Source organism: Bubalus bubalis, chromosome 21 (assembly GCF_019923935.1).
Source record: "Bubalus bubalis isolate 160015118507 breed Murrah chromosome 21, NDDB_SH_1, whole genome shotgun sequence".
NCBI classification, from domain to species: domain Eukaryota; kingdom Metazoa; phylum Chordata; class Mammalia; order Artiodactyla; family Bovidae; genus Bubalus; species Bubalus bubalis.
Window position 1 is genome coordinate 49048596 of NC_059177.1, and position 19516 is coordinate 49068111.

The following is a 19516-nucleotide window of genomic DNA, read 5'->3' on the forward strand; positions in this document are numbered from 1 at the left end:
ACATACCATCCGTGGCTCCCTAAACCCTGCAGGACCCAGCCTCATCTCTTGGGCCCAAATTCTTGCTCCTTCCCTGCACCCCGGCCACGGTGGATACACAAGCCATGCCCCATCACTGCCTCTGCCTGATCTGCCTTCCTACCTAGAGAACGCTACCCATCCTTCAAAGCTCAGCCCAAATTCCACCCTCTACCCCCAAAGGTTGCTTTGCCTTTCCCAGTGAACCCACCTCTCCCGTCCCCACCCCACGCCCCCGGGGCATGGCTAAGCCTTGTGGCTGGGAGAGATGGTGGGAGGAGAGCGTCCTGGGGGCTTACCCTTCAGCCCCTGTCCTGGCAGTACTGAGCTGGGGCAGGCCAATGAGCAGATGGCAGTAGCATGGGAGGCGAGCTGGCCCTGGAGCCCCAGGGAGGGAGCCTGGGAATGGAGACGTCGCCACCTCACTGAGGGTGAGGACACGGCCCCAAGAAGCACGGCAGCAGCTGCTTCCTGTGCCCAGAACAGCTGCCAAGGTCTCCCTTAACGAGTCCCTGCTGGGCAAATGGGCAGCCAGGCTCTTCCCGCCCCTGCTTCTGGCTCCCCAAGCCCCTGCTTCTGGCTCCCCCAGCAGGCTCCTAAATTGACAGCCTCGGCGCCTTACTCTGCCCACCAGGGCTGGCGACAGAGGGCTGAGTGGATGTGAGGCCACCGGACTGCTATCCCAGGCCCACTCTGGGGACCACTCCCAGCACAACCCAAGTTTGTGACGACTCCTCAGCCTCTGGTGCCCAGCCCCAATCATGGACAGATTGGGTGACAGAAGACATGCAGCCATCAGCGATCCTCTGTCCGGGGGAGACTCGGCCACTGCTTCAGCCCCGACCTTGAGGACCCTGCACTCCCCTGTCCTCAGTGTCCTCACTGGTAAAACAATGGGGACGCCGGCTTTGACTAGGATCCTGCGCCTGCTTCCCAGCTGGTTCCTCCATGGCCCAAACAACGCCGCACAGAAGAGGGCTCAGTGAGTAACTGGAGTAAGTGACTGAGCCGAGATACCAGGAGGGCTTTTCCTACCGAAAATAAGGCTCGGAAACCCTCCCACATTAGCTCAGCAAAGGTGATGGGCAGGGAAAGAGAGGACCCTAAATGCCATATCCTACGGGGGTTTCCTCACCTGGATTCCCGCCGCCAGGAGCACCCTGCACCCTATTGGCATTCTGGCCTCAGCGGGGACTCAAACCGCCCCCATCACTGACTCCCTCAAAGTCACCCGGACAGGTCGAGGGAGAACAAACACAGGCCATCTGGAGCCACTGGACAGGACCAAGACTCTGACCATGCTGCTGGGAGCTGCCTCCCTGCCCACAGTCCGACAGGCTGACCACCTCTGCAGGCACCCCACGGAGGCCCCCACTTCTCAGTTTTCAGCTGGCCGTCCCTGGGCACTGCCAGCCTCTCACCCACCACCTGGAGTTCAAGCACAGCCCTTGTGGGGAGATCGCCACCTTGACCCTCCCCTGGGCTTCCTCCAGGTCCAGCTTCCGGCTCCCCCACAAAGTCCTCTTCTGGGAACCCTTCTGGCCCCCACCTGCACAAGGGATGAGCCCCGGCGCCTCCTCGCTCCACTCACACAGCAACTGCAGCAGCGTCCTCAGGATCTAGGACGGACGTGTGGTCGACGGGGACGGAGAAGGCAGCTGCCCAATGATGCAGACGGAGGTTTTCAAACCAGGCAAGTCTCAAACATCCTCCTCCAAACAAAAGCTCAGGAGGTCATTTGATGTGTCAAACCCAGAGGCAGAGCTACCCCGGCTGAAGCAGGTAAAGGTCTGAGTGCAGCCCCTACCCCTGGCTGCCAGCCGTGGGGGCACCGGAGCACAGCACCGAGGCTCCTGACCCCAGAATGGTTTGAGAACTGAGGTCTGGGGTTCCTGCTCACAGCTGTCCCGGGCAGGATAACCCCGTCAACCCGGCTATCCCAGGACTCTACCACCAAGCTTCCCCCACTGGGGGAACTATCCTGCTCTGCCTGTCACCCTTCTCCAATTTGATGCAGAAAGAGCCACTACCTGACCTCCAGGGCCTGCCTGCATTTCCCAGCCAAGCAGCCTCCACACAGACAGTGCTCTGTCTCCCTAAATTCAAGAGATGTCCAGACTTCAAAAGGACCCTCTCTTGAAAACTCAGGGAAAGCAGAGACCTGGGGAAGGGGGTTTGTGGAAAAGATCATACATCTTGTTGGAAGGAAGTCAGGCACAGGGGGCTTTGCTGGCCAGTTTAACATTCCCAGTGATCTCCTCGCCAGCCACAGAAAGACAGGAGCCAAGTCTCAGTGACCTCACACACCATCCCATACAGGGACCCTGGGCCTCCAGCTCTGCTCTGGTCTATTTCATGTGCCCCAAGCATTCCCTGGACGCTCGTTAAGACTGGTCCCACCTGGAGGTGAATTTTGAGACCTTTGTCTGCTGCTCTGGGCTGGCGTTCAGGGACCACCTCTTCTGTAGCCTTAGAATTTCAAGGGAGCTCAGTCCCCTCCTTCAGCTGACCGAGAACGCCTCCTCTGGGCTCAGGGCAGGGTCTCCTCCTGCCCTGGAGGCTTACTAATTCTCTGGACTGCAGAGGAGTGGCCTGACAGAGCTGAGGCGTCTTCCACCAAGGGACCCCTCACACACGTGCTGTTCCAGAGTGCCTGACCTGGGGCCCCAGTGGTTCCCATGGAGGAAGGCAGAGTCTAGCTCCTACAGCTTGCCAAGCTGGGAAAGCCTGGCCAGAGAGCCAGGGGCTTCCCCACAGACCACAGGGCTGGGATCCAGCCGTCCTTCCAGAACCCCCCCAGAGGCCTAACTAGTGCTTCTCTCTGGGTTCCTCACAGAGACCCCCAGGACCTTGCTGTTCCACGGGACCAATCCTGTCCCCAGCTCAGAAACATCTCCCGCCGCCAGGACAGCAGCTGCTCTCCACGCCACATCTGAGGCTCTGAGATTGCACACCTTCCACCCTTGCCCCAGCCTCTGGGGAAGCAGGTGAGCCTGCCTCCTCTGGCTACTGCTTCCCTCACCCCCCCGCCCCGAAATAGAAAGCCGACCAGCTGCTGTCACTGTGTTTGAAGCAACTCCGCAGCAGACCCAGCCTCCTCCAGAGAGAAGCCAGCCAGGTGGGGAGAGAAGACATGTGCACATATGTGTAATGTGTATACATAGACACGCATGCGCGCGCACACACACACACACACACACACACACACACAGGTAAAGGCAGCCAGCTGTCAGGGCTGTGAGAGTGGGAAGGGCCTAGAGTCTTTTCAGCATCCTCTCTTCTCTGGTCCCTGGGGGTCAGGGGGACGAGGAGAGCTGTGAGAGCGAGCCTTACATTCTCTGCAGTCACCCAGGCCGAGAGTCACAGGGCCAACCCTTGGCCACTGCAGGCGGAGACCAACCAAGAGAACCTGCCCCTTCCTCGTCTTTCACCTGGCTTTGTTGCCCAGGATGAAAGATCAGGCTGAACACGGGGGCAGAGGTGACCCCACCCCCAGAAACCAGCAGAGCAGCTGGGCCGTGCCTCCGCTGTGGGCAGCCCGGTGTCTCTCTCTCCCCCAGCTGGTGGCCCAGCCCACACAGCACGCCTCACAGACATCCCTGAGAAGCCCCTTGCACTGCCCGGGACCTGTGGCTTCCGCATCCCAGGCAGGAGAGGGGATAGTACACCCCTTGCTGCTGCCCCAGCCCCAGGAAAATCGAGCCAGGAGCACAGCTGACAGGCTCCCAGGGAGGCGGTGGTAGGGAGGAAGGGCTTTCATCAAAGAGGTGACGTCAGAACCAGGCAACTTGTGAAGCTGTCAGGGGCCGGGAAATGTGGACAAAGGTGCCTAAAAATAAACCCCCGAAGCCAAGAAAAGGCTTTGGTGGCTGAGTGGCTCGCCACCACACCACATGCCACACGTCCTGTTCTGAGGTCTGGAACCCAGAAAGTCTCTTCCCAGGGGTGCTCCCCCAGACTGGCCCTTGAATCTGAGGACGACGCAGACAGTACCGGAGACACTGCACACCAGCCACTCCTGGGGACCAACGCTGAGTAGGCCTCGGGCACTGATGCTTGCCTTCCTGCCCTCACCACCCGCCAGCTCCCCCAGGCCCCCTCACCCTGCCCCAGGCCTCCAGCCCACCCCCAGCCCCTGTGCCCTTCTGGCTGGCACCCTCCAGCACACAAAGGCGACCCTCCTCCGTCCTCCCCATGCCCCTTCCCCGCCACAGCAGCCCTCCTGCTTCTCCTCTCCCCCCGCCCCGCCCACCACGGCCACAACTGGCGACCCCGGGCCCCATCCTTTCGTTCCCCAGCCCTGACACAGACCCTCACACCCCCTTCACCAGGACGTGTCTGAGCACCCCCGTCCATCGCCAAGGCCCTGTGTCATTTCCCAAGGTGCTTTGGAGAACAACAAGCCACTAGGCTCTCCCCAAACCGCCAGGGTCACACTCCTGTCAACTCTGTCCTCCTGTTCCCCGACCCCGGCCATGCTGGCCTTGCCCCCTGCACACCCTCTGCTGCCATGGCCGTCCTCCGGGGCAAATGCTGTCAATAGGCGCATGTTGCCAAACATATCCACCCTCTGTTCCCAGCCCTCTGCAAACCCCAGACTCCACACATCACGGCAGACCCCACACCCCGGCTGGGATGTCCCCCAGGCAGACCCCCCGACACAGCCCACAGAGCTGGTTGCCCCTCACCTCCTCCCTCCACTCTCTTACGTCAGCAGAGAGCACCCTACGCGCTCACCCACCCACCCTGGCCAGAGGGGACCGTGGCGTGACTCTCCCACTCCTCCTCCCTCCAATCCAACCCACCCACAAAGTCAACAGTTCTACTTCCAAAAACAGACTGCACATCTCCACCCTTGTCTGCATCTCCGCAGCCACTGCCCCAGCCCAAGCTGCCACCATGCACGGCAGGACTCGTAAGAGCTTCTAAGCACCTCCGCCCAGCCCCCATGAGCCACAACCTGGGACCTGGATGAACGCTGTACAGACTTCCCACTGTCTTTAGAGCAAACCCATGTTCTTCATCCTTGCTCTGCTGAGAACATCCCCCTCCAAGGGCTCTTCTAGGATTTTTGCCTGAGACGTTACCTCCTCCGAGAGGCCATCCCTGACCACTCTGTTCACTTGGTCTCCTCCCTTTTCTCACCCTCCTCTTTCCTAGTACACACCCCACTTTTGTCTGACGTTATCACCCATCTCCACCGCCTCACTGTAAACACCTATTTCACACACCAGGATCTCACAGCACGTCCAGCATAGCACCTGGCATAGACACTTGACAAATACAAGGTGAACAGATGAATAAGCCATCACTTCCAAGCAAAAATTGGGGTCATTTCCCTAGCACCCAAGTTTCCAAATGTTTTAGAGGAGGAGGAGGAATTTACAGAAGGGAAAGTCTGTCTCAGGGCCCTTGGTCTGCGAGCCTCCAGCAGGATGGGGCAGGGTGGGCCTGGAGTGGGAGCTGAACACTAAGGATGTCTCTGGTCCAAGTCAGAGCTTAAAGGACAAGGCTGGATTTCTGAACAAATTCCCCGTGCTCCTGGGAGATGCTTGGGGCCCACAAGGTCTTGGGTGTGTAGAAGAAATGTCGGTAGCCTCTGCCCATCTTCCTAGCTCCACAGGCACCTGCTCCGTGAGGTGCCACCCTCCCCAAACCACCTTTCCCCCCAGGCGAGGCAGGCCTCCCAGCTCCCACTCAAAGGACTGGCCGTCCCCTGACATACACACAGACACACACACACAGACACACACACACACACACACACACACACACACACACACACACACCAGACTTGTGCACTCAAAGGACTGGCTGTCCCCTGACATACATACATACATACACGCACACACACACACACAGACACACACACACACCAGACTTGTGTCTCACCTTGATGTAGGCATCCAGGGCAGGATGGACCCGGTGGGGAACCAGCCAGATGGACAGGGGGGTGGTGTAGGGGAAGGTGGCCGTCACTACATGGCTGGGCGCCGGGAAGGAGAACACCTTGAAGCCAAATTTCTGATAGAGTCGGATGAGCTCAGGGGAGGGCGACTCCTCACCTTCACTCAGAATGCTGCCCACTGCACAGCGGCACTTTTCAGGGGGCACCTGGGGAGGCAGAGCAGGGGTGTCAGGGCTGGTGAAGGAAGGAGGCCCACAAGCCTCTTGCTTCCTGGCTTCTGGGCCAGCTGGGGCCTGGGGGAGCTACCAGCTCCAACAAGCCACACAGCCCAGACCCCACAATGGAGCTGACAGTTTTCCTACTGAAACCCAGGCCTGTGGCATCCCATCTCATCCATCCTCCACTGCCCAGGGCAGGCCCCTGCTGGCTGCAAAGAGGCCACAGGAGCGCTGGTCAGGAAGCAGAGTGAGATCCTCGGCCCTAGGGTCTCAGGCAGGACTGGCCCCCATCACCAGGGCCTCCGTACCTCTGCTCCAACCCACGCCCCTTCATAAACCCTGCCCCACTTTCCAAGCCCCTTCTTGGCTGAGAATGCTGGTTCCCTCCAAGTCTCTCTGGGCCCCTAGTACCTATACCTCACTGCGCTCTGCTCCCCTCCTTCCCCTGGCTCCCACAAACTGCAGCCAGATAAGGGCTCCCAGGCTCTGAGACCTCCTAGGGTTGACTCCAGGCCTGCAAAACCCAGCACTTGCTTTTCCTCCTGGCATCAAGGGGCCCCAGTGTGTCTCACCTCCTGCCTCCTGAATCTACACCAGCCCCCAGACCTGGGGCTCTCTGTCCCGGGTTTCCCTCGATCAGAAGGCCCTCCTCGGGGCCCACTAACCCCTCCGTTTAAACTCCTTCTACCTGCACGTTCCCTCTCCTCAGCCTGCCATCCCAGTACCATGGAGTCATGTTTGCCTGTCTCTGCCCTCTGATGGCCCTTTCCAGGCCCGGTCAACAGTCCCCTAAGGGACCCTCAGCCCTGCCCCCACCTTTCTGTTCTGGCCAAATCAGCCCTGACCCTGGAGTGTCACTTTGGCTGAAGTGGACACTATCCCACCTCTGCATAGTCCCTGGGGGTCACCCCAACTCTCTGCAGCTTGGTCCCCTTGAATCCTATGTCATTAGGCATAGCTCAGGGCTTCGGGGGCAGGCAATATGGGGCAGTGGTCAGGACCACAGCTTCTGGAGAGAGGGAGGCCCACGTGTGAATCTCGAGTCCTGTGCTCTGGATGAGTCCCTTGGTTTCCTGAAGCCCACTGCCTAGATAACAACTTACAGAACTGTATTAAATGAGACACTTCCCAGGAGGCCTTAGCATGGTCTGGCACTTGTCATGGTCCACATGACAAGTGCTCCATGCTTGTCAGTTATAGTAGCTATGACATAGGCCAAACAAGAGGTAACCACTGGCCTAGAATGCCCATTTACCCAAACCTCTGAACATGGAGCTCCTCCTTGCCCATCCTTCAGGCCCAAACACCCTCTTGGACAGCCTTACCAGGGTGGCTTGACGGCAGCCCCGTGCTGTAAACTGCTGCCTGCCTCAAGTCAACCTTGCATCACTTCTCTCAACCCGATGCGTCTGCCACCGTCCCCAGAGCTGAGACTGCTGCAATACCACCTCTTGTCTCTAGATGGTGCAACTGCCCCATTCACACCCAAGACGTGAGGATGGCTAGAATGCCAGGCGGCTCCAGAGGGCAGGTCTCAGACAGACCAAAGGACTGTGCCTGCGCCGAAGCCCATCTTCATGTTCCTAACCTAGTGACCTATGCCTTACAAAAGAAACATCTACCACAGGCTAAACAGAGAAATGGATGGAAAGCCAACTGACAGTCCCCTCTCCAGCCCCTGGCCTACCTGGGTTTGGGCCCCACGGTCTTGATCACTTCAGTGGCTCCAGCTCCAATCCTCCTCAGCCCCCTAAAGGCACCAGGACACTGTGATCATCCTGCTTAGCACCTCTCAATGGATCCTCCCAATTCACCTCTATCTAAGATGAAACTCCTGAGGCCCACATGCAAGGCTGTCTCAGAGCGGTCCACACTCAGTGTGTTGTGTACACACTGCCCGGCTGTGTCCATACACTCAGCGAGCACTCCTTCTCTGCATCCCTAGCCCTGAGTAGGGGCCGAAACCCAGGTGGGCAGGCGCCCACTAAGCATCTGAGTGGCAGAGGGAGAGACAAATCCAGGCTCTGGCCAGCCAGCCTTGCCAGCCTCCTCTCCCACCACACCCCCACACATGCCCACATGGAACTATTTGCAGCTCGCCAAACATGCCACATCCTCCCATGCTTCCTCCCTTTGCGTAGGCTACTTCCTCTGCCTGGAATGTCCTCCTAACCCTATTTCTGAGCCCCTTCTGCCTGGAAAACTCCCCCATCCTTCAAGATTCAGCTCAACCCTCCTCTGAAAGCTTCTGCTGCTCCCCACTGGGCAGTCCCTCCTCTCTGACCCCCAAATGTCCACTGCAGGGAACAGGTCTCGTGCTGCCTGTAATCGGTGGCCTCTCCCTCTCCCCACCACTCCAGACCTCCAGGCAGAAGGAAAGTTCTTCAGCGACAGTACAGGTATGCCTACATGCACACACATGCACACATGGGCTCTGCATCATGAGCAAACCTCTGCTCCCTCCACTTTGATAAAGGAGGAACTCTTGTCATGGGGGAGGGAGGCAGCCAGTAAGGAGACAGAGCTCCTGAAATCCTGGGCACAAGTGCTCCTTTCCTGCCTGGGGACCTTTTCAATTCTATGTGAGAAAACTTCCTGCCCCTCCCCTGTCCGAGGGGCTAAGGGGCAGCCTAGGAGGTTACCCAGCACACCCACCACCTGCTGAGCAGCCCCATACCAAGAGGAGTTGGGAGCCAGCTGAACCAGGCACCGGCAAGGAAGAGACAGGACAGGTCCTAAGACCAGCTGGGCAGTGGCAAGATTGGTCTCAGAGCAGGGGAAGGCTTTCCTGGGCTCCCAGGACAGCCCAGGCCTTCCCTCAGGGGAATGGCTCACTGAGGTTGTCAAAGGCCCAAAGAGGAGGAGTGTCCTGATGGCTGGAAATCCCACCCCCCATGGTTCAATGCAGTATCCTTATTGGGCCTGACCTTCGGAGGGCAGCCTGGGCCTTCCAGGTCTAAAGGCCTTCTCCCTTTCCTCCCCGTATCGATCATTTGGGTAGTTAAGCTCAGAACAACAGCTGGTGCTCAGAACTAGCACCAGCAAGGAACCATTCCAGAGAGACAGGGTGGCAGCCAGACCCACCACCAACTTGGCTAAGTGAGGGGCCCATCCAGAATCTGCCCTCAGACCACAAATGCTAGGAAAGAGATCCCAGAGTACCTCCTTCAGGCTGTGAGGCCTCCTGAGCCCTAGCCCGGTGAGAAGAGGGCTTGGAGCCTACAGCTTTCGAGTACAATCTGAGCCCACTGCCCCTTCTGGAAAGGCCTTGCAGTACCCTGCTGTGTGATATCAGTGAAGAGATAGTCCCTGCCTGGCCAGGACCTCAGTGAATCTGGAAAGTGGACAAGATCAATAAATTTCAGGATCCAGGGAGGAAAAATGGTTTCAGCTAGCCCAGACCAAACCCCGCCCTCAGGATCAATAGGAACGGCCCGCCTGAGGTCTCTAGCCTGCATAAGCTGACTGGGACAGCTGCACTGTCCACCAGGCCCAGGCCCAGAAGGCCACCTAGACTCCTTCCTGGCCAGCTCACCCAGCCCAGAGCTGCCAGGGAATGGGAGCAGTGGGGCAAGGCCCTTCACTTGCACTGGTGCCCCCTGTAGAAGAGATCAGCCACCCCTGTCCATTACTAGAGGGTGAATGGTAGGCTCGTACTCTCCTGGGTGTTGCAGGTCAACACGACAAGCCCCCAGATCCAACCTCCCTGAGAAGCTCAGGCCCAAAGGCACGGTGGAACTGGCACTAAGCAGGAAATGGGTGACACAGACAACCGGGTCAGAGCACAGGACCCACACTTCAGGCTTGAGGGGAGGGAAGTCAGCAGGATGCCACCCTCCAGAGGGGGGTCCAGGGGCTGCTGGGAGCTCCCACCTAGAAGTCTTTCAGGGCCTTTCTATTTTCACCCCCAAGCATAATCCTAAGGACGTCAGCTGGCATCTGACAAGGTGCTCACCATTGGCCTCAGTTGCTGCCTTCTAGGGATCAGCTCATTATATCCCTGAGACCCAGGGAGTAAAGCTGTTCAGCAAAGGGCATCCAGCAAGGCAATGTTGGCATCAGGGTTCAAACCCAGGCAGACTGACTCCAGACCCATGCCACATAGAATCCATAGCCACTGGGGAGCCCAAGAAATAGGCCTTGCCGAGGAATGGCCTGGGGTTTCCCAAGTGGCGATAGGGGTAAAGAATCTGCCTGCCTCTACAGGAGATGGAAGAGATGCGGGTTCAATCCCTGGTCGGGAAGATACCCTGGAGTAGGAAATGGTACCTCACTCCATTATTCTTGCCTGGGAAATCCCATGGACAGAGGAGTCTGGTGGGCTACAGTCCATGGGGTCACAAAGAGACGACTCAGTGACTGAGCACAGGGCGGAACGGCCTGCACAATGGTTTCTCCCCACACTGCACCTTCTCACATGGCCCAGGACATCTGCAGAAGGCCAGGCCACAGGCAAGCAGAATACCTAAAAGCATCAAGTCTTCATGGCATAAGGCCCTCAGAGGTGCATAAGTGGGTGGGTGGGTGTGTATGTGCATGTGCCAAGATTCTAAGCACCTAATAGGAGCTGGGTATTTGGCCTTATCTAGCCCCCCCACCCCGGCCTCCAAAAAAGCTAAAACTCTGAGGCAGAGAAAGACCATGGGACTTGCTCAGGCACACGCTGGTAAGCAATGGAGCCTTGATTCCAACCCTGAAGGATAAGTCCAAAGCCCCTTCCTCCACTCCTCGCCCCTCTCCTTCCCAAGGCCAGCTCTGTTGGGCAGTGAGTCTCGCCTTTCTACAGCTGCCTACAGTTAACCCGCCACAAGCGAAGACCTGCACTATCGCCACAGGACAGCTGGGTGACGATGGTCTGGGCCTTCAGGAAGTGCCAGCTCAGTCCACATCCCCCTTGCCTGTCCTGAGGGTGCAATCCTGGGAAATCCTCCTCCCTCACCCTGCCCTTCTCAGGCTCTTGTGGCCTCAGTGCCTTCAGGGAGAGCAGGGGACCCCATCCCCATACACACTGAAGAGAAAATACAGCACAAGCCAACGCCAGAAAACTCTTACTCAGCCCCTGCAGATTTGGTGACCCCCGGGCCGACTCTCAAAGAGACTAGAGGGAGAAAGAAACTTCAGTGTGGTCCGGCTTGCTAAAGGGGCCTCCCCAGTGGCTCATCCATAACGAATCTGCCTGCCAATGCAAGAGATGCAGGTTCAATCCCTGCATTGGGAAGACCCCCTGGAGAAGGAAACAGCAACCTGTTCCAGTATTCTTGCCTGGGAAATCCCATGGACAGAGGAGCCTAGTGGGATACGGTCCGTGGCCTCACAGAGTCGGACACAACTGAGTGACTAAACAACAAGTTCACTAAAGGTAGAACCCAAGCGCCACCAGTCCCCTCCCCCACCCCCTCCAGGCCTGGAGCAAGCACCCCCTCCTAGGCCTTGATCAGGTAAGCTGAACAGGCTGCCACGCCCCACTTGCCTCAGCCAAGCTCCCCACAAGGGCGGGCAGGCAGGTTACTTAAGCCCCAAATAGCAGAGACGGCAGCAGCAGAGGGTGGGGCAGGAGGAGGAGGGACAGGCCCACAGGCACGGTGACAGCAGCCCGACCACTAGGGCCTGGTCACAGGTCAGAACTGGTCAGGATCAAACAAGGTGTGCAGGGTCCTCTCCAGCGCCTTGCCAACAACCAAGGCTCTCAGGGGGACCAGGCCTAGGAGGGGAGGCGAAAGTCACCGTCCAAGTACGAGAGAGAGAGCAAGACAGTACAGTACGTGTGTGTGTGTGTGTGTGTGTGTGTGTGCGCGCGCGTGCGCGCGCACGCGCACCACCAAGGCCCTCAGGGATGGAAAACAGAATGATTCCTCTGGCACCGCAAGAATCACTAGCCCAGATCTATAGGCTCCTCCCATATAGAACTCCAAGATATAAGGCTGGCCAGCTAACATCCACACATAGACATGTCTCTCCAGGATACACACTCTCAAGCAGCATCTCACATGAAAGGGTCCACAGCAGTGCCACAATCTTGCCTTGTTGGTGCCCTTTCCTGTGTTACTTCCTGGGCCCTGAGCCAGACCAGGGGAGCCTCGCCAGGCCTTTCTGAGGAACCAACCTCCCTCTGTCCAGCTGAGACCTGGAAGGGGCGTGGCTGGGAGCTGTCAGTCCACACCTCATGCGGGTGGCCACCCCTCACCTGGTCACTCACTGCCCCACTCACAGAGCCTGAAATAGCCTCACTCCCTCCCACACTCAGAGAAGCCAGGTTCTGGCTCCTGTTGTGTTGTGCTGGGCTGTGCTGGAGAGGGCGGAGTGGGGATGGGACACTCCAGAGCTCAGCCACATCCTGTCCCTTCCTCCTGTGAATCACAGCACGCAGGGCCCCATGCTGGACACTACTGTGCTGGGGAAGGCAGCCAGGGAGCAGAAAGCTTCGCTTCTTGGCCTTCCCCAGGACTGGAAGAGGCCTGTCCTTCAGGCTCCCCCGACACCCCTCACACCCATGGAGAGGGCCTGAGGGCTGCATCCCTTGGTCCCCACTGTGCACCAGTGCCCAAGACAGAGTGGCACAGACCAGATGCTCAAATATTTGTTAAATGCAAATAAAAACGCATAAGTAAACTTGGTGAGAGAGTACTGCAGCATTTGCTAACTGATCGTTAGTCTCCTCCCCTATGGTACCAGCAGTATGGACCAGGAGGCCTCAGTTCCCATGGACCAATCAGTCTGCGGTAGCCATGAGAACATGAATCCTGGGGGTCCAGGGTCCCCTGAACCTTCTAGGATCTCTGCCAGGCAGGTGAGCCATCCCAGGTGTCAGGATGTGACTCAGCTCTGAATGGGGACACAGGTTACTTCCCGAGTGACCCAGGACTGGGATAGACAGGATCAGAGGGGCCGCTCTGACTATGTGTTCATTCTCTGTGCCAACCCGATGGTCACAGCCAGGGCTAGGGCCTAGGCCTGGGTTATGAGTGCCCAGCCTAACAATTCTCATCACACCTAATTAGCATGAGTGTTTTTTCCACCCACTTTTTGTTGTTACAACTTCTGATCCTCAACCACAGCACCTCAAGGTGCTGTGCTGTGCTTACTCACCCAGTCGTGTCTGATTCTGCGATCCCAGGGACTATTGCCCGCCAGGCTCCTCTGTCCATGGAATTCTCCAGGCAAGAATACTGGAGTGGGTAGCCATGCCCTCCTCCAGGGGATCTTCCTGAGCCAGGCATCAAACCCAGGTCTCCTGCATTGCGGGCAGATTCTTTACCAGCTGAGCTACTAGGGAATGCCTCACCTATGTCACTTGATTTAACCCTTGCCAGCTGACCTAAAAGCAGGTATTTTTAACATTACTCTGCAGATGAGGAAATGGAGGTTCAGATAGGTTATGTGGTATGCCCCAAATCACACAACGGGACAGTGGTGAGACAGAATCAGAACCCGGGACTGCTAACCTCAAGGCTGTGCTCTCAGGCCATGGGCCCTCCGACTGGTACCCAAGTCAGGATGTGCCTGGCCAAGCCTGGAAATCAAGACCCAGCCCAGAGAGTCTGTCACATCCCCAGGAGAGCTGTATGGTTGGCTTCCTGGAGGTGGCTGGGTTAGGAGGCCACGGGAAGGGTGCCCCATGCCAGGATTCTTCTACCTTACTCTTCCCTGAGCCAGCCTTTGGCAATGACCCAAAGGTACCACAGCCCTCTCCCATTCTGGAATTAATACCTCCAATCCAAGAGGTAACATACGGCTTCTGGAACAGGACATGCTGATGAGGAAAGAGACACTGAAAGGACCCTTGTCCCTCCTACTGAGCTCCTGCAGAGGGTTCCAACTGGGTCAGATGTGGGAGGAGGGGCAGCGGCCAGGGGAAGGTAGCGGAGAGACTTACACAGCAGAGCCCGGCAAGGGTGGGGGTCCGGCGTCTGGTCTAGGAGCTTCCCACAGCCCAGAGCCACCCCATCCCACTTGGGTCTCAGTGCCATCTCCCGGTCACGTGACCTCGAAACTTCCATGTCTACTCATCCCTCAACCAGGCCACGTCACCTCTCACCTGGACTCAGCCCAGTCTCAATGGCCCCCTGCCGTGTCTCCTCCCCTTGCCATGTACTCAGCTTCCTAAATCAAAGATGGCAAACTGTGCCTTACCTGTCCTCCCAACCCGCTCTTCCTCCCACTGCCTGACCCGGCCAAGCCTTCTCCATCGCTCTCCACCCACCACGTGTTCACTTGCCACACTTCCTCCATCATCCTACATCTGCAGGCCTGTGCTCTGCAGTTCCTTTAGCCAGAAGCCCCTTCCCAGTAAAGTAAAATTATCCTCATGGCAGACCTCCTCTCTGAGCCTCCATGGTAGACTTGAGGCAAATCCACAGCTCAAAGTTCCATGAACACTGATCACAGGGCAGTGTCTTGCTGGACATTCATGTTTATAGGGCTGACTTGCCAACCCCACAAAGCTTCCTGAGGGCAGGGCCAGGTCTGTTCATCTCCAGAGTGCAGGTGTCGAGCAGAACCTGGCACAGAGAGGGAGTCAGCATATCCTTGTTTCGACTGAGCACCCCAGTGAGGCCCGCTCAGCACGCAGTGTGGAGGCTATAGGCCTTGCCCACTTGAGCTCTCCAGGCAAGGAAACCAGAGCTGGGGGTTCCCAACACCTGGTTTGCCAAGACTCAGAGCTGCCAGCCCATGCAGCAGTGGGCAGCACCACCCCACAGCATGGCAGGAGGCCACAATGGTGAGCCCTGACTCACCACAGGCTATAAGTACAGCCAGACACCCACAGGGTGCCCGTGATGCCAGGTTAGTCTCTGACCCCAGCATCCCGGACAGCTCACCACGCTCCAGTTGCCCCCAAGGCCCTCTCTGAACTAGACAGCTTGACATCCAAAGAAATACCTTGTCCCTGGGTGAGGGACCATCATAATGAGTATAAGATTTTATTTTCTTTCAGAAGAAGAGCTGAAAGAGGGAAGGCAAAGAAACAAGTGTGTGTGTGTGTGTGTGTGTGTTTTAGTCACTCATTGTGTCCAACTCTTTGCTTTACCATGGCCTGTAGTCCACCAGGCTCTTCTATACATGGAATTCTCCAAGCAAGAATACTGGAGTGAGTAACCATTCCCTTCTCCAGGCGATTTTCCCAACCCAGGGATTGAACCCAGGTCTCCTGCATTGCAGGCAGATTCTTTACCTTCTGAGCCACCAGGGATGCCCACAAAGAAACAAGATACAACCCCAAAGAGAGGGCAGCGTCTGAATGGCCTGGCTTTAGAATGCTGGCTTCAAATGGGAATGAAAGAAGGCCAGAAGAGGAAGCAACAGAGCAAAGCCCCAGCAGAGCCTAGGGATTCACATTGGCACTCAGAAGTTCGTGGGAGCCACAAGACAGGGAAACTAGACTTGGACAAGTAGAAAGCCAGTATATGGATGCGTGGAGCAGAAGTCCAGATTAAATCTGGAAGGAGCTTCAAGGTCAGAGAGGAGGTGGTCTACATAGCCAGCTCAATGATTTCCCCACCTCTTCCTCAGAAACCAAAACACCCCTAGCCCAACAAGCTCTGCCCCACGTCTGTCCAGGGGGCAGAACCCCAGCCAGGGAACAGGAGGCTCCTTACCATGTGGGGGTTGTCATAGTAGACAGCAATGGAGCGGAGCTTGGGGGAGATACTGCAGCTCTCCGTGAAAAGCGGCCCAGTTTCACCGTAGGGCCCCACGTGGAACTTGTAGGCCATGGTGACGTTGCGGATGGGGGGTGAGCCAGCACTCACTGTCACCCCAGCCAGCAGCCCTGAGTACCCGGCAAAGGCCAGCAGCGTCAGCAGCAGCAGCAGAGTCAGGCCCCCAATCAGGCCCAGGAGGAGCAGGTCCGACATGGCTCTGTGCCCCCCACGCCACACCCCAAGGCAGCTGCAAAGGAGACAGAAGGGAGAGGAGGCTGGTAGCTTGCTCTGACCAATGTGCCCGCCTGCCCGCCAGCCAGCTGTGGCCCAACCTCAGCCTTGCCTTGGGTGCTCTGACCCGGGAGGGGGAGGAGCCAGAGGTGTTTACACACACAGTGACCTAGAAGGGAGCTACAAAGGATGATTGAAGCCACAAGCCTCTTTATTTCTTCATCACAACTATGGAGGCTCTCCGAGCAACTCTGTCAGCTGGCAGTCGTGGTCACACCTGGGGAAGCTGAGTCACGGAGAGGCACAGGAGTGAGTCAGTGGAGGACATATGACTGCCCATCAGGGGCGGCTGATTGTACTTTGGCCCTGATCAGCTGCCCCTGATGGGCAGACGTCAGCCTGCCCGCCAGCCTTTTCCCCACACTGCCTCTTCCTTACAACTGAGACGCACTGCCTGCCCAGCCTCCCCAAACCTTGTGAGCCACTGCCAGAGGGAGGAGGGGCAAGCACAGGGCCCTCTTATTAAAAACAGGGAAACCATGAGGAATGAAACCTCAGGGGGAAAAAATGTGCCACAGGAAGGGGCTCGCAGAGGAAAGTCTCTTTGACTAAACACATCTGGTCCAAGAAATACTGCTGTCCAACAAGCGCATCCATCCAGAACCAAGGGAGAGGCCAGGTTCAAGGGGGCCTGAGCAGCCAGAGCAAAGTCCAGCACTATGCTTCCTGAACTTGCTGAGCTCCCCAGGCCAACAAGCTCCGTCCCAGTTCTCCAGTCCACAGAGCAGCAAGGAAGAGGCAGAGGAAAAAAGACTGTGAGAAGTGGAGACACAACAGGGAGTGGTGCATCCCATGGGAGAGGGGTGCTGGCCAGGCAGGAAGCCAAACGTGGGGTCCAATGGCTGCTCCGCCCCTCCCCCTTCCTTCCCTTCTCCCCAGCATCTCTGGATGTCTGGAATTTAATTTTGGGGGTTCAGCTCTCCCCCACTGACCTTCTGTACTAGGGAGTTCACAGAGAAGCATCATGTAGGTTTGCTAGGGGGTGTCTTTTCCTTTCTGTGTATGTCATTTATCTGATGATTCTCCCTCTTCCTCACTGGACTTTCCCTGTTTCACCTATTTGCTATCTGCATGGTATAAGCAATAAAGATACTCATTTAGGGGAGAAAAAAAAAAAAGAGAGAGAGAAGATATCCAAGAGCAGGCTGAGGGACACAACCCATAGGTTGGCGTATGAGCCATTCCAGACAGACTGCCCAGGCCTCCATGCAACTTGGGGCCAGAAGACTAACTCTCTTAGAGGGCTTGACCTGCATCACCCAGGGTGGGGGTGGCGGGGGAGGCACACACCACAGAGACTTCAGGAACAGAAAATCAACCCTTCAGCTCTATGCAGAACTTAGCTATATGGGATAATTTATTCCCTGTGGGTTCTGGGTCTCAAAACTTCTTTCAGAAGAACTGTCTTTGCAGTGAATGTGCACGAGCGTCTGTCTCACAGAAACGTACAGTAGACCTCCAAACCTTTGGCATCGTGGCCTTGCGTTGTATCACGATGGTCTTTTCACCCACCCTTGCTCCTGCCCTACAGGTGTACCTTTGGAGGCATTCTTTGTCTCCCTCAACCTGCCTTCAGTTAGTTTCACACCTGATTTCTTTGATGATGATAAGGCACGGTCTAAATATTGAAACACAGCTATTTCATTAATCCTCAGAACCAGATGGGTATGGATCAGAAAACAAGTGGTTAGAGATTAAGAGACTTGCCCAAGGTCACAAAGGTACTAAACAGAACTGCCTGGACAAAATGCAGGCCATGAGAATCCTGGTAGTCTGATTCCCCCATTTCCACTTCTCTCCTCCCTGGGAACAGGACTTCCAGAAAAGCCCAAGAATTTAATCTACGTTGGACATCCCTGAATGTCCTGAATTGGACATCTCTGAATTGGAGAAGGAAATGGCAACCCGCTCCAGTGTTCTTGCCCGGAGAAGAATCCCAGGGACGGGGGAGCCTGGTGGGCTGCCGTCTAAGGGGTCGCACAGAGTCAGACACGACTGAAGCGACTTAGCAGCAGCAGCAGGACATCTCTGAACCCAAGGCTCTTAGCTGGAAGCTCTCAGCATCTAAGTCTCCCACTTGTCTTGGGAGTGATCAGCCCTCTGGCCCTTGCTCTTTCGGCTGCACATTTCCTGTCTCCTCAAAGGAGCTTAGTTCCTGGAACCCTTCTCTTCCTCTCACTTCCTAAACTGGTCAAAAGAGGCGGGGAATGTACCTGGGGTCCCCGCTGAGCTCTGGGCAGCACGGGAAGGAGGCGGGGCAAGGGAAAGGTAAGAAGGGCTGGGGAAGCTCACCTCTAAAGCCAGGCTCACTTTAGCAACTCATGGCATCCAGCGCGGGAGGGGCCAAAGCTCCAAGTGCTCCAGGGCTGAGGGCAGAAAGAAAATAACCACTAAGCCGGGAGCCCTGCCCTGACTGATCTCTTATCAGGGAACGCCCACAGGGGTCTCGACTAGAACTCTCCCCTCCACAAGACGTGGTGTACCTCCACCACGCCCTCAGACCCCTTAGGGAAATCAGAAGCCAGATTCCGCCTGAAAAATGTCAGCTCTTCACTAGACTTCTGGGCATAAACCTCTGTACCTGGAGCGTCCTCTTCCTGAAGGGGTCCAGCCACCGCGCCTGGCCCTAAGCCAACCCCTGCCGCTGACCAGGCTGGGACCCCTCTCGGTATTCTCCTCGGGTCAGAGAGGCCCGAGCAGAGAATCTGGGAGGGCGGCCCCGCGCTGGCTTCCTGAGGCCGCTCACGTGTGCCGCGGCGGCTGGCCCGTCCTTAAAGGGCCAGCCACAGGCAAAACTTTTAGTGCCGAAGATATAAGAATCAGAGGGGCCTGCGAGGGGAGGAGAGGCTGCCTCCACTCTGCAATCACGGCGTCCAGCCCCTGCTCACCCTCTCCTCGCCTATGTAACCAGCCCTTTCCTTTTCAGCCACGACCTCTAGGGGTCCCGCGCACCTCTACAACTTACAAGGAAGTTAAAGTTTGCAGCCACCGCTGTGTGGCGCGGCCTCAGAAGACAGGGGCGGAGTTTACGTGCGGTTCTGGTCCAGTTGTCGGACCTCGCCGCCCACCCCCACCCCTTCGCCCGCCCCGGAGTCCCTAGTTTCCGGGCGTGCCGTGCACCGGTGGCCGAGGCAGAGGGTGGCCCGAGATAGTAGAGTGGTCCAAGGTCGCGTTCCGGCCCTTGGATGCAGCCGGGACGAGCTGTGGGCGTGATGAGATGCAAAGAGCGGTTGGGCCAGGGTCACGGTGGGGACGCGGGTGGCCCTGAGATCGCGCCCAGGCGCACGGAAGTTCCAGGCCTCTGGCGCGTGTAGAGCCGCCCCGGCGAGGACACCTCCCAGACCTGGCCCTCAGCTCAGCGGCCACCAGCCGCCGACGCCAATCGGCGCACGCGGCTTGGTCTCGGAGCCTGCGCCCGCCCGCCGCGCACGCTCGCTCCG

General features: G+C 57.4%; 1 protein-coding gene across 4 annotated transcripts in view; it reads right to left on the reverse strand.

The window, feature by feature from the left end:
* Window positions 1-19516, reverse strand: part of TEX264 (testis expressed 264, ER-phagy receptor) — a 31168-nt gene extending 11652 nt beyond the window's left edge. Inside the window, exons 1-4 of one of the 4 annotated variants that reach the window (XM_025272512.3) lie at window positions 19197-19512; window positions 18369-18442; window positions 15741-16032; window positions 5911-6132 (exon numbers count right to left, since the gene is read on the reverse strand). In XM_025272512.3, the coding sequence (XP_025128297.1) occupies window positions 5911-6132; window positions 15741-15998 (480 nt within the window). In that variant the 5' untranslated portion in view covers window positions 15999-16032; window positions 18369-18442; window positions 19197-19512. Of the gene's footprint in view, window positions 1-5910; window positions 6133-15740; window positions 16033-18368; window positions 18443-18657; window positions 18977-19041 lie in introns of those variants that run through there. The other 3 variants (XM_006044998.4, XM_006044999.2, XM_044933906.2) reach the window with 3 other exon arrangements.